The 13,842-nt window shown below is 45.0% G+C and overlaps 1 protein-coding gene across 1 annotated transcript in view; it reads right to left on the bottom strand.

Annotated features, from left to right (window-relative positions):
• Positions 1-7,217: 7,217 nt before the first annotated feature.
• T265_15249 (hypothetical protein) overlaps positions 7,218-13,842 on the bottom strand; it is a gene marked incomplete at both ends in the record, with an annotated part of 40,123 nt that continues 33,498 nt past the window's right edge. The window contains 4 exons of the mRNA XM_009177253.1: positions 7,218-7,909; positions 8,596-8,760; positions 9,877-10,014; positions 13,518-13,688. Coding sequence (XP_009175517.1) covers positions 7,649-7,909; positions 8,596-8,760; positions 9,877-10,014; positions 13,518-13,688 — 735 coding nt within the window. The remainder of the gene's footprint in view (positions 7,910-8,595; positions 8,761-9,876; positions 10,015-13,517; positions 13,689-13,842) is intronic.

Genomic DNA, 13,842 nt, shown 5'->3' with positions numbered 1-13,842 from the left:
CTGATAAAGTGTCATACTGTGAGCAAACGTTTTGGTGGGTTTTACAACAGATTCTACAAAAGCAAACTATTTTGGATTACCCGGGGACGAGGTACCTTTAGATTAATCTTATTCACTTATTGCAAGTGTTGGTGAGGGAGAGCTCCGTCAAGATTTTTGCCTCTGGTTTATATCGAGCATTACATCTGACTGCATCATTCAATTGACATGTTGTTGTGTCACGCTGGCGGGGATGCAACTTCTGTGTCGGTCCTTGGCTTCCTGCTCCGCCCATTAAGGCACGGTTGCTTATGACAGCTTCTCATGGAAACAGAGGAGTGTTATTACAACCGTATTTAGACGGTCACCAAAGAATGTCCCACAAGATCGCTCCAGATTGGCTGACATTCTGACCAATGAAGGCATGATTTTTTTTCGGTCCGTAGCCCCTACGTGACATATCTGTCCAGTCCACGTGATGTTAGGTTATTAAGAGCGACTGAACTCCGGACATACATGCAATCCGAAACTGTTTCTGTTCTCGGTAAGTTGGATGACGTTGATATCGATATGATGTTGCATAATTGTCCCGTCAACAGTGACCAGCCTAGTTTGGATTGCGGCCTAATTCTGCAGTTGCTTCGTAGATGTGTGCAGCTCCTCCATGTATCCATTAACTGCACTTGAGTGAGACCGATTGCCACGTGTTGGAGTTGTTAGAACCCCTTCCAGGCTGACAATACAAACCCAGTGTGACCACCAAGTGGTCTCTTATTCTGATGTTATAAGCGGACAAAAAGGCTCATATGGAATACGCTATCTAAACAGCAAAGCATACAGTAGACCAATGGGTTACATAGGTGGGCCGTTAGTTAGTCATGAATAACGTGGTGGTAAACCAGCAGTTTCTAGTGCCGAACTATGTATCTCTACGTCATTAAAACGACACAAAACTTAACTGTGCACGTACTGTCTGAGGGAAAAGTCGGCGTCGTCAATCCAAACAGCGTGTGCATACAGGCCTGTCGCACGTGCCTACAGGGGATCAGGGCCGTCAATCCAAACAGCGTGTGCATACAGGCTTGTCGCACGTGCCTACAGGGGATCAGGCTGTCACCAGTGTTCAATCAAAGCATTGCATGTGCACGCGACATATGCTCCGCATGTGCACCGATGTGAATGTGTACACATGACGGCCCCTCATAGTGCTATTTCCAAGTCGGCCTTCCAGTAGTTTCCGCACGTTTGCGCTCCGCCCACTGTCCAAAAAGAACCAGTCGAGTTAGTGATCGACTTTACTCCTGGTGGTATGGGCCTGCCAGATTGGGCTGACGCACAGGTAGCAGGTAAGCGCTACCAACATGCTGCAGCGGCACCCTGTCGACTAACACACTGATGAACCACATCGGCAACGAGTATGGTCTGGATCAATTAGCAAGAGCAGAAATGCACAACCGTTAAGTAAGGTTGATTAAAGTGCACTAACACAACCAACTCTGCTGTCAGAACTGTGAATGACGCACATGATGAAGATAAACACATTTGTATGCAGAATCAGTGAAGCCTAGGAGTATAAACACGTGGCTGAGGACTCCAAGTGAACCCGAAGGGCCCTTAGAAGTGTTATTTATGTAGACTGAATCCGCCAAACCGTACATTACTTGTACAGTTCCCCTCGTATTAAAAACAAAGGTACTTTATGAATAATGAAGCCAATCGCAGCACCTGAATCCCATGTACTTCATTCTGTTGCGGTCCTCCTAAATCGATAGCTTCATGTGAGGAAAGCAACCGTCCACATGTTCTGCATCTGCTGCTGTACTGCTTTGAATCAATTAGGCTGCATAATTTCCATTCGTTTCATTATCTTTCGAGCAGCTGTTACAAGTCATCTAACCGTCGTATCGCAATTGTTTCCGGACGACCGTATGTCCTTCGACAGAGATTACAAGGTGGAATAAGCTGCCCTGTTATATAGCGATGATGATGAGAAAGTTATCCGCAGCTGACCGAAGTTGTGTGGCTTTGATCCCCAGCAATATTGACATTGAGCGTGTTGCCACATGGAAACCAGTGTTATCGGGAAGTTGGCTGGATTAAACTTCCTTGCAACATGATACATATCATCTTATTGAAATTGCGAAGACTAAGTTGCAGTGCCCCATAATCCCGTGACCATTTAATTTCACCCAAATAAGAACCTGTGGTGCCTATGCGTCTTGCGGGAGTTTCTAACCACAGCTAAATTTCGTAACTCCAGAAGGACGAATGTTTAGCCAGACATTGTCCGTTAGATATATCGATCACACAAGCCACGACATATCTAGAGTCATCTCATTTAAAAATGATCTCGAATTCCAAGTGATGGTTGTCTCCCTCCTCCATATAGAACAAGACCTTTCAGGTTTGCCCCTAGCATACAGAGTGGACAGTTTTACCAGAAATAATCGATTCGCACTAATTTTCTCGGGAAACCGTGAACAGGCAAAATCCCCAAGGTACACTGCAAGTCGAGTATGCCTCTATCAAATGAGTTGAGCCAGTTCAACCTGGATTGGTAACGCTGACTCGGGAACTTGTCAAGTTCAGGAGTCTCAATGTGAGCTCTCCACTACGTGCTCATTTCCTTGTGAATACAGGCATCTCAATCGTTTATCCGAGGAGTTATCCGCCAATCCCCTGGGTGAGTCTGCTGCATTTCATTGTTTCCACACCTATCTATTTGTGTCGTGCGACGCACAACGCGTTCAATATCATTCAGCCACGCTTTACGGACCTCAAACGGTTCTGTGGAAAACTATCCTTACTTTTGAATCGTCCTGACCCAGCCCAGGTTGAGAGTTAGAAAATGTGTATCAACTGGCTTCTTAATAAACTAGACTAAAACGATAGCATCACACCGACAACTGCTGCTTCATGGATAGGCTTTTGAGGCAAATACGCTGGTTAAAGACTCTAATCATAATCTTTTGTAGGGTTGTACGCCCTAACAGTCTCGCAGTCCATACACCACATACCTTCATGACAAGTCCGCTGTGGCTTAGTGACATCAGCCGAGTAGCCTTATTCACTACATACATCAGGGCGAGTAAGCAAATTAGTGCAACTATTTAGGTCCCTTTCTTGATCATCATTCTCCTCCAACTCGTCAACTACCGCATTTTCTGCCCATTCTCTCTAAGCTGTGTGGAAGTCAGTCGGACACTAAAGGAAGCGATGAATTACTCACACCTGCCGCCCCACGTTCACTAGTCAAGTCCCATTCCCCAGTTTCTGTTGCAGCTGTCAATGTTCAAACTCTTAGACAATCTGGTTAAAAAGCTGTACTCGCACATACTACTGACACTTAATCGATACATGTTTGCTGCGTTTGTTAAATATCAGTAAGATATTCAAGTAGATTAAGTGGATTTACGGTAACTTTGCTTTGCACACATTATCGAGTCCAAAATTTGGACGGTTCTTTAAATGCCGCAATAGGTTGGTGCTGGTACAGATCTCAGCTCCCGAACTGAACTTTCCTCATCTGATTGGATATCTGCAAACAGTCGCCTCTGTACCTTTTGTCTGTCCACCTCCCTAATTTAGACCGGTCAAAGTGCTGACCACCCTTAGAGTTTCCGCTTATGCATTAAGCAACTGTATTAAAGGCCGCAGACCGTTTCAGCTAAACGCTCTGTTACACGTCGAGAGAAAAAACGGTTTGTCTGCGCATTGGGAGTCGGAGTGAAAACAGAAGGCTCAGGCAATGCATGTGGCCAGCTCCGTGTGGGATGCACACTAGCTATTCAAACACATCTGCAAAACAGGACCCATGATACCATTTGTTAGAGTTTATCAAAGACAACACTGGAAATCTAATATATACTAAAATCCGGAGTCTAGATTCATAAGCATAGTATTTTCAACGAAAATTCAGTTGGGCGCAAAACCGTGGAAGTTTACATGCTGTCTGGTCCACGTTGTGTTACGTCAAATTGAAATGTCACCCCATCGTTTGAGCGTTACATCTAAGAAAAGTAGGTTGTCATCTTCTTTCTATCAAACTAAATCGCGGTAGTGACCACATTAGATTGCTGTATCCGGGTTCAGCTCCCCTTTCGCTAACAAGACCAGCGCAGCTGACAACTAAAAAGCACATTTCCTGAATTGTTGCAAACAGTCCCCGTATTGCATCATTTTTATGATTTTATTTCAGTGGCTTTATACGGCCGTCCAACTACTCATGTTTTCGTATATGCTATACCTTTAAGGGCGAACAATCTGCCCACAAACAGTTCTGTTTGACATTTGGATTAGTGCTGAAGAAGGGACGTCCTGCACCAAGGGATACACACATGTTCCGGAGACTTCACTGTATTAAACCAACCAATATGAAAGTCGTTGAGAGGTGGACGGGAGAAAACACCGAATAATTGTTTGGCAATCGCATACCGATTTGAGATTGATCCTATAGATAAGGTAATCATAATTGTGAATTAAAAAATGTGGCGTCTGCGTACAACTGAATGCGTGCCTAGTCAAATTAGACAAATTGTGGTGACACTAACCTCTTCACAACCATAGGACTGAAAAGTGAATGTTTTCACTAGCTCTTGTGCACTACCGACTCGATGTACGCTCATGTTGCCACGGTGACTATCCTCCCGCTTAATCTCAGAACTAATCGGACAATTCATATCGCACCAGGGAAAGCACTGCGTATCACCCACAGTATTTTTAAGGTTATTTTATCAAAGAAATCAGTTTGGCCGACATGAGGAAGCGCTGTTAACGACAGCACGTATCGGTGCTGTGGCGATTTTATCAATCACTTAGCAATATCGGAGACAGACAGACTCCTGGGAGTCTGAATTACTCAGTAGCCTTCGACTGAGCTCTTCTCCCAGTATCATCACAATAGCATAAGTTAAACTCTAAACATTCTTCAGAGCAGACTGTAGAGCGTTTGTTAGCCATTCCTTTGTTTTGGTCTAGTTCTTTTTGAGCGCTAATCGGAACGTATATTTGCCTAAGTAAACTGGACGCTGTAGTCTGAGCTCGATATATACCGGTGACGAAAGCCCGTATTTTTTCGCGAGAGCATCTGGAACACACTGTGGAAATAACTGACAGCCGAGAATCAGCTTACTCCTCAGATTTAAGTAGTTCTAAGGTCACATTGTTGACATTTTGCAAGCCAAATTTCACCTACCTATCAGAGAACCGTAACTTGGTTGTAGAATGTAAGAAGGAAACTGAAATCTTTCTCGACTCATCCGTATATTTCCCTTAACCATTAGATTTCTGGTGCCTCTGTGGCATGGCAGGATCTAGCTGGTTGCCGTGCGTCCCCGACAAATTGGTGCGTCTGCAACACTTAGAAGCGAATCAAAATCGCTGGGTCCGCAAATTAGGTCAACTAGATCAAGGTGATTACGCAGGCTACAAACAGAAGTTTCCCATTCAGGAATCTTGACTTTGAAAATTTCAAAGGTAACAGGCCAAAGCCCTGCAACGAGAAATGAAAGCAACTACGGTAAAGCTCACAGCTATAGAGAATTCGCGCCTTCTGTGTTGAGGTTGGAAACTCTACAAGATATGGTACACAACCAATCCAAGCGCCCAACATGCCTTCCCAGAGCGCCAAATTAATGTTCGTTTTTCTTCTTCAGCTTGGATTGTTGTGTTACAGAGGTTGGAAACTCTACAAGATATGGTACATAACCAATCCAAGGGCCCAACATGCCTTCCCGGAGCGCCAAATTAATGTTTTTTTTCTTCTTGAGCTTGGATTGTGTTGTGTTACGCTCGGAACGGATGCTGAGCGTGCCGATCCGGCATACTGTTCATTAGTGCTCGAAAACGTGGACACATTGTTCTTCATAGCTGTCCCGAAGGGCTTTAGGCTATTTCACACAACCATTCCAACCACCAGTAGCGGATACCAGCGTACTGCTGTAGGTAATTATTCGGCCGCGACCGGCACAGGAAACATCGTTTGCCAAAAACAGCGAATACTGCACCGCACAATTAGTAACGTTCGAACCGAACAACAAAAGCAGTGGCACTGGGGAGGAAGAAGTCAACCAGTTTATAATGTAGGATGCGCTCAGGCTCGAATCATAACGACAAGATTCTAGTGTTGAACTTGTTCTGTTAGTATAACCGAATTTCGTGTCGCAAGCTTAGATCGTATAGGGTTATCATCTAGCCTATGAAATACGGTTCTGACTGTACTGTACTAAAAGTGTGAATAGCTTGATAAATTGAGGTGAGAAAGGTGTTCTCCACCTGAACAGATTCTCCTGGTGAAGTTGTGACAAGCGTCAGTGCGTGCTGATTAGGAAAATGACTTAAACACGCTTTGAGATTCCGCTGTGCTCTGACACTTGTTTCGGCAACTTAACTATCGGGCCAGGGGCTAGTAAAAATGGGGTATTAATCCCAATGAAGAACCTGAAGGCACAGTTAACACTGTGGATGATGCTGTGGAACCAAAAAGATGACATTCTCAGTCCGACATCACAAAAAAGTAGCCGGTAAAAACAGTTTGAAAGACCAAGTGGCTCGGTGGTCAAAGCGCGGTTTACTGACGGGAAAGTCGACTGACTGGTTCGAACCAGACCTCTGCATCTCGACTGCTCCTGCTTAGGTTTGAGTAGTGTGGCAGTATCTCAGCCCTCGTGCTTCTTTAGGGTGGCATGGCAGCTAGGCATCGGAAGTGTGTTACAGCTGAACGATTACTATCATTATCCTAAATTCGACCCCAGCGCTACTGCTACTCCAACACCGCACGGTGCACACATCTGAATGGTCAAGTCAAAACAGGCGAACGCGTGAACACATTCACATAATGATACAGGTGTGTCCATTATGCGTCCGTGGACTAATGTTAACGCGCTCACGTCGCACGTCAGATACCCGGAGTTCAAAGCTCCGCATGACCAAGGATTCACCTGGATGATAGGCTCTAACAAGAGTGACTCTCGAGTCCGGTGCTTTGGCATCGACACATCAGAAAAAATGGACCCGGACAAGAAGGGCGCTGTCTAAACGACGGTAATACGAATACGTACTCGCTAGGTATCGATTTCCTAGCAAATGTGGACGCGTTCTAAACCAAGCAAAAATCCCCTTGTACATAGCAATCTTCACCCGGGTATCAACTAGAGTGCCATCTTGATACTACAATGACACCCAACCGATTCCATACTTTCCCAACACACCCAAAGGAACTGCAAAAGTATAAATGCATCTAAAAAGAACTGTACGCATCAGTCGACCGAAGTGCGTGCAAATAGCACCTTAGGCTAGCGGAAAATGGGGCGAATGAGACTTTTTTTGAATGAAGGGGCTGTTGGAGAAGATGCTCGGTCAAGACTGAGGAAGTTGGTCGTTCCGACCGAACACGGTCGAGGAGAAAAATGGAAAATAAGCGGTGGATGTGAGCTAGTGTACAGAACAAATCAACGGTCGGGTGAAGGTCAGGAAGAAGATGCAAACAATTATACAAAATAGAAAGATGCACGAAGTCCAAATTGCTGTGTTGGCGCGCATCGGAGCGGTGTTTTTGGTACACAAACCCGTACATACACCAAACCCCAGAGAAGGAGAATGTGAAACTAAAGTGCTGATGTTAGTCGGCATTGCAATACCTTCGTTTGGATGCCGTTACTGGCGATCTAAACTACGCCATGCCCATCATCATCATCTGCTGCTGCTCGCGACGTAAGTTGCTCACTACGTCTGCGACGGAAATGCCGTATTTCTGACACACACTATTCTGAGCGCTAACTCCCTCTCGAAGAGCGATCAGGTGAGCCAAATCGTTCTGCGTTTTAGCCTCGCGGATGGCCATGTTGAAGTGGTCCAATGCAGTTTGGAACTCGCCCTGCTCAACTGCCAGTTGACCAAGCAGTTCGTGGATCAGCTCACACTTAGGGTCGGCCTGGAAGAAAGAACGGGAAAAAGAATGGGGATTTGTAACAACCTAAAGGGTGAAATTTTTCGAGTCTCGGCCAATGGGAACCAGTTAAATAAAAAAGGAAGGAATTACAACGTAACGTACATTGACAACAAATAGAAGTGACCAACACCACATGGTTGTTCATGAAAGTGAAACTGTGTGTGAAAAATCTGGAACCGGCACCTACCTCATTCGCGGAGGTGGAAACGGCATCCAAGGGTGGTAACGTTTAAAAAAGACTGGGTTTTTATACGTTTATGGCACGCAATTCCAAGTCAGGTGCAATGGGTAGTGATGATCCAGACAGAACCATGAACCGATTTTCAGGTCTCAGTGGATACTGGAAAGCCACACCCAACACAAGCTAAAGAAAGCTGGAAAAGTTCCTCAAAGAACTCAATCTGAAGAGAACAAGAATATCGTGATTGCCAAATGAAATAAAGTGTTCTAGATTTCAATGGTTTTGCAGCTCGCCAGTGAATCTCTCGGGAAGGGCGCCCACCACGGAAACAGACAGTGCGTACACATCAGTGCATACTCATGCTCAAGTGAAAATGAGGGGAGGCCTGAAAAACATGCGGTAGACAGACAGTTGTGCTGAAAAACACGCGTGCTTACTGACAAAGGCAGGGTTAACTGTGACTAGATCAACAGGAAGTGGAAATCACCTTAGCTCCCATACTGAACCACTTGTATGCAGCATCCCGGTCCTGATTCCATCGCAACTGTAACAAACCACGATGTGCATAGGCTAGACCAGAGTCTGGTGCTAGTTCAATGACTTTGGCAAACTCCTCGTCACTGGCACTGAATTCACCGCGCTCCGTCAATACCTGTTGGGATGAACAAAAAACGAGATGAAACGAGTTGACCATTTCATTCGCTTTCCCTCAACGGAACATCACATCAAATACAAGACTTGAAACGTCCACGCATTAAATTTCTCCATGGAATGATGTACACCACCGACAAACTTGAGGCAAATAAAACTAAAAACTAGATTAAATAAGATACCTGTACGTGACAGCCGCCCGAGGCAGTGTATTTAATCTATCCGGTCGTCCTTCTGTCAAGGTGGACAAACAACGTGAAGGCGTACGCGTCCGGTTTCGGAGATTTTGATGCTAGAGAACAGCCGAGAGTTACAGGGGCTACACTACGTCTGTTTACCTCATTCACGCTCAGAAACAAAGCTCTTTGCTTTCCAAGGGAAGCGACAACCGGCTGCACATCGCTTAAGATTGCTGTGTAGCAAATAGATATTAGAACATTGTTGACCACCATTAGCTTCATCAGTCAATGATGTATCTAGCTAAGTACAGGAAGAATCACTTGGAGCCGTTCCGAAAGACGAGACAGAACTCAGAGTTCTTGTAACCCCAATTTACAACGCTCTGAATCTAACACTGAAACTAAAACATTTCTTGGTAGGAGATAACGGTGTGCCAAGTATGCAAGGCTGTACGTGGGCTGTGAAATTGTCAGAACACCCAAAACCTAGGTGGGAGGATGATAAAGGTAGCAAAAACCAAATCCTTCGATTCAAAAGCCTGACCATTGGTGTGAGGCTACCGCAGTTGTCTGACGCCTAGGGAACAAGTCGCCATATGTTTCGGCCTCCAACTTGGGGGTCCAAGGACTGTATTACTCGGGCGTTTACCTCTCGACGAACTTAGCATGAAAAACTTTCCACGTTTGACACGGAGATTTAAGTATAGCCCAGTGAGTTATATATGAAAAAACCGTCACGTCATTGTAAGACCCAGTCTTCTTGTGACCATCGCTAGGAAGAAACTTTGGAGAATACTTTCGAGTTAATTTACTGCGTATTTCATCGGGTCCTCCAGCCAGTCTTTTCGAACGGGGACAATAAAGCACTGGATGTTCATTCTTCACAGCAGTAAAAATCAGGACAGGAGCATAGACAAGCCAGCACGAATTGTACTTACCTGAGCAAATAAGGAATGTGTTTCCAAACAGTTGGGGTATTTCTGTGAAAGTTTTCGGAACTCTTGCACCCGACTGAGCGCCCGCTCTGAATTCGAATCACTAAGGGCTTTTCTGTAAAGCGTGTACAACCGCTGAGCCTTGAATTAAGAACGAAAGGGAATAAGAAGAGAAGATACTTGAAAGACGTGGCTGTTGGAAGTGCACAGAAATGATTCATAGCACTATGACTCGGAGATTCTACAGAATAACCCAGCCAGTTACCGGTTATCGGATCAACAAACAAGATACCATGCTGGGTGGATGAGATAAATGGTCGTTGGTGTGTTCGCCGAGCTGGTTGATTTGCTTGCAGACGTTTCATCACCAATCGAGTGCGTTGTTACGGGACGCAGTGGCGCACCCCCTCGATTGCTGAAGAAACGCTTGTAATCAAATTTCCTAGCTCAGCGAACAAGTCAACGACCATTTACACTACCTAAGTTGCGGACATCCTTCTCAATGCCAAATAGATGAAGTAAGTCTAGACACCCTTGTTTATCCAAGATACAGTATTTGCCGTCTCATACTGTTAAGTGGTTTCCAGTAAACGGGTGTGTTGATAATTCAGACTGACATTACGAGTAAAGACCGAGTGAATATGTGTCTCGTGGACTGATCAGCCGCGTAAGTAGCGTACAGTAATGTAAGGTCAATATCTGTGGTCACACTGTGACAGGATAGAGCCTTTTCAGTAGAAGCTACCGAATCGTGAAGCTGGGGTGTAGAAACCAAGCGATGAAAACAGTACTTATAAATTTAAGCTCAGTTGATGCGTACTCGATCCAGCGATCGAACAAAAAAGGTGGACTTTTAGGGCATGAGCACGACATACAATTTTCTGCCATGTATACTGGTGCACGCACGATGTTGATCTTGTACAGTGCTGTTTACTACTGTGGATGTAATCTTCCTTTCGTGCTTAGCTCGAAATATACAAGATTACAATTCATATGCATATATGTAACACGAGTAGCGTGCTGTCATACTGTCTCCACTTCTGTGCGGTTTACAGGTGTCATGTTCGAAACCTCGACAGACTTCATATGCAGCATACGCGGAAAGTTGTACCCAGACCGGGTCTCAAATACTCTCCGAAGGCGAAAACGTGTGGAAGAACAGCTTAACTCAAAATCAGCTTCACTGCTCAAGGCAAGTGGAGCGCATTGTGTCGGATCTTGGTCCTCGTTACAGGGGCAGTTGAAGAATGGCTTGAGAGGCCGAAAAAGGCCAAAACTAGGATATGGTGACAAGTTACAGATGAGTTTAAGAAGCACTAACTTTGAGTCTACATTCGGCGAAAGTCTAACGCCGGGCAAATATGACTGGAGAAAGACCATAGAAGTGGATGTAGCGCATCTCGAATCTCAGTGGGTCTAGACACTCGATCGTAAACAATCTAGTTCTGAGCGACTCTGAACAAGGACATCGACACCAAACACCGGGAAGCTTGTGGTGTTGCTCAATTTGTGGACTCAAATGTACATGGACAACATTGGACTTGCAGGATATCAGCTACCACATACTATGTCAGTTGCGAAACGCCGACGGATAAGTTGAGGTGAGTTCGTTCCAGTTCCCAATGGGTGAAACTGTGTCCCTATGTACTGTTAAGCCATGGTAACCGGAATGACTCGTCGCGTACAGTGCCCGACGGACGACTCTATTGCATTGCACGGTTGAAGTGCGCTATTATATTGAAATGCAAAGGAGTTGGCGGATGACACATACACCTTATTGTTTAACGCGAGGCTAGGGTTTATTGCAGTTCCGTCATGTTTAAGCCAATGGATAGCTGCGAGATCGTCTGTTGATCTTCTTCCTTTGTGTTTACATCATAGTCATATGCTCACTCGCAGTGACACACCCAGCTTCGTGCTAACCGTTTGTGCTATCATAAGTAAGGACAAGCACCCGGGGTTCCAACCACTGGTGGCTTATCAGCTGGGCGAACGCTCTTTATTGATATCACACCATGTAATGTTCTTTCCGAAGAAAATCCCCGGACACTCCTCGGTGGAGGTGTTGTTTCATAGGAGGAATGATAAATGGGAAGAACTGCTTCCGCACTTCCTCGTGAGGAAGAAATGAAATCCTAATCGCGTAGGAAACAAATGTGCGTTGCAGATTGTGTTGCTCCGTTTCTGGTAGACATGCCAGCTGTGACCTCTTGCATATCCGTAACACTGGCGTATTAGTGTGAACCTATTTAATGACCTGGCCACCTAAGCCATTACGAACGCGCAAGTTTGGTGTCAAACAATAAGAACCACGAAGAAGCAGATGTCGAAACGAAAATAAATCCCAATATAACAAAAAATGCTTATCATTGAGAATTATCACGTATTGTTCCATCCAGCGGTGTTGCCTGAAATAAGCCGATGGTTGGGTTGTCCACCGTGCTCGACTTTCCCGCTAACGTTACATCACCAATCGAGTTAACACCACAAGTAAGTAGTTAAGCAGTGAATATCGTTGTGCAGATGTACGCTGCACCACTACTCGCTTATGATATCAACTTGACTGAGGACGAAACCGCTGGATGAAAAGCGCCAAGTGCTCAACGATCAACCACACTACGGCAGCTACTAACCATCTTTATTAACAAGCCATCTTATTCCATTTTCTCTCCTTTCGGTTATAAGCCTTCATTCAAATGAATTGACACGGTCGTGTGCATCAATGTTCTCGTCCGGGGTTTCTGCCAATTATGATGTGGCAAAGCAACGAAGTGAAAAACCACAAATTATCTCTCCGATACATGAGCACTGCATCTCAAGCAGACAACAACAACAACTGCAATAGGCACCACCGGTGACTGCGTCAGAAGACTCAACTGAGCGCAAGCGACTTTCACTGCCTATTAGCAGTATGGGAAGATTGATTCGCCAGCGACCTAATGTCGATTTCGCTCTGTAGGGGGTTCATCAGGGACGTGTAGTTTTCTAATTTGACTAAAGGAAATTCTAACCGAGAGCTGTATTCAAAGGTTGTCTGAATTTCAGACTAACATCGATGTGAAACTCACATGGTTGGGTGATTCAACTTACAGTGGTCTTTTTTTGGGAATGCCAGGTGGACCTTAGTCATGTCTGAAAGTTACATGTACAGTAGGCATTGGACTAAAGTCGTGTGAGCAATTTATTCAGAAGTAGCGATAGACCACAAGTTAAATTTCAGCACAGCTAGTGAGACAGACAACGTGGTACATGGACCTCAAGAGGCTGAGGCACATGGAAGATAGAGACATCATCAAATTTTTCGTACATATTTTGTGGTCACAAGTCTTGTTACCATCATAAGCATATCAAGATATATCGTCCAGTTTTCCTCAGTGCACGTTTGACCGCAAGGCGGGAAACAGTTAGTCAGAAAATAAATAAGCAACCGCAGTGTGTTCATCGCTGCTTGTGATCGGAAATCGCCGTTATCAACCAATCGCTGCGGGCAGTCAAAGTAGCATACCAGGGTGAACTGGCATAGGTCACGTGATCGGAAGTTAAGATCCTCAAATGAACATGATGAGATGCTAAATAAAACGGCGTGCAACATGTGACCAAAATAGTTGAACTCGGAGCACGTCAAACATTTCGCACATGCTTACCTGCGCAATGGAGAATTCAGGCTTCAATTTCACAGCAGTGTTTAAATCGTGTAATGCCTCATCCAGCTGATCCGCCAACAAATTGATTTGGCCACGGTGCAAGTAAACATCTGGGCACTCGGGACAAGCACTTTGAGCAGTTTGGAAATCATATAAACATGCAGCAAGGTCCTATTTGACGAGGGGAGGATAGGTAAAAAGAAATCAACAATCAAGAAGCTATTAGAGTAAACAGCTTACCAAAAACGAATGCAGAATATCTTATCCGAAAAAAGACGGTATGCGCACCTCAGCGACCCATGGAGCTATACTGGGGGGTGTCCCC

The sequence above is a fragment of the Opisthorchis viverrini genome (genome assembly GCF_000715545.1).
Source record: "Opisthorchis viverrini unplaced genomic scaffold opera_v5_407, whole genome shotgun sequence".
Taxonomy (NCBI): Eukaryota; Metazoa; Platyhelminthes; class Trematoda; order Opisthorchiida; family Opisthorchiidae; genus Opisthorchis; species Opisthorchis viverrini.
Note: the sequence above shows the minus strand (reverse complement) of the source record. Positions and strands in the feature narration are given on the sequence as shown.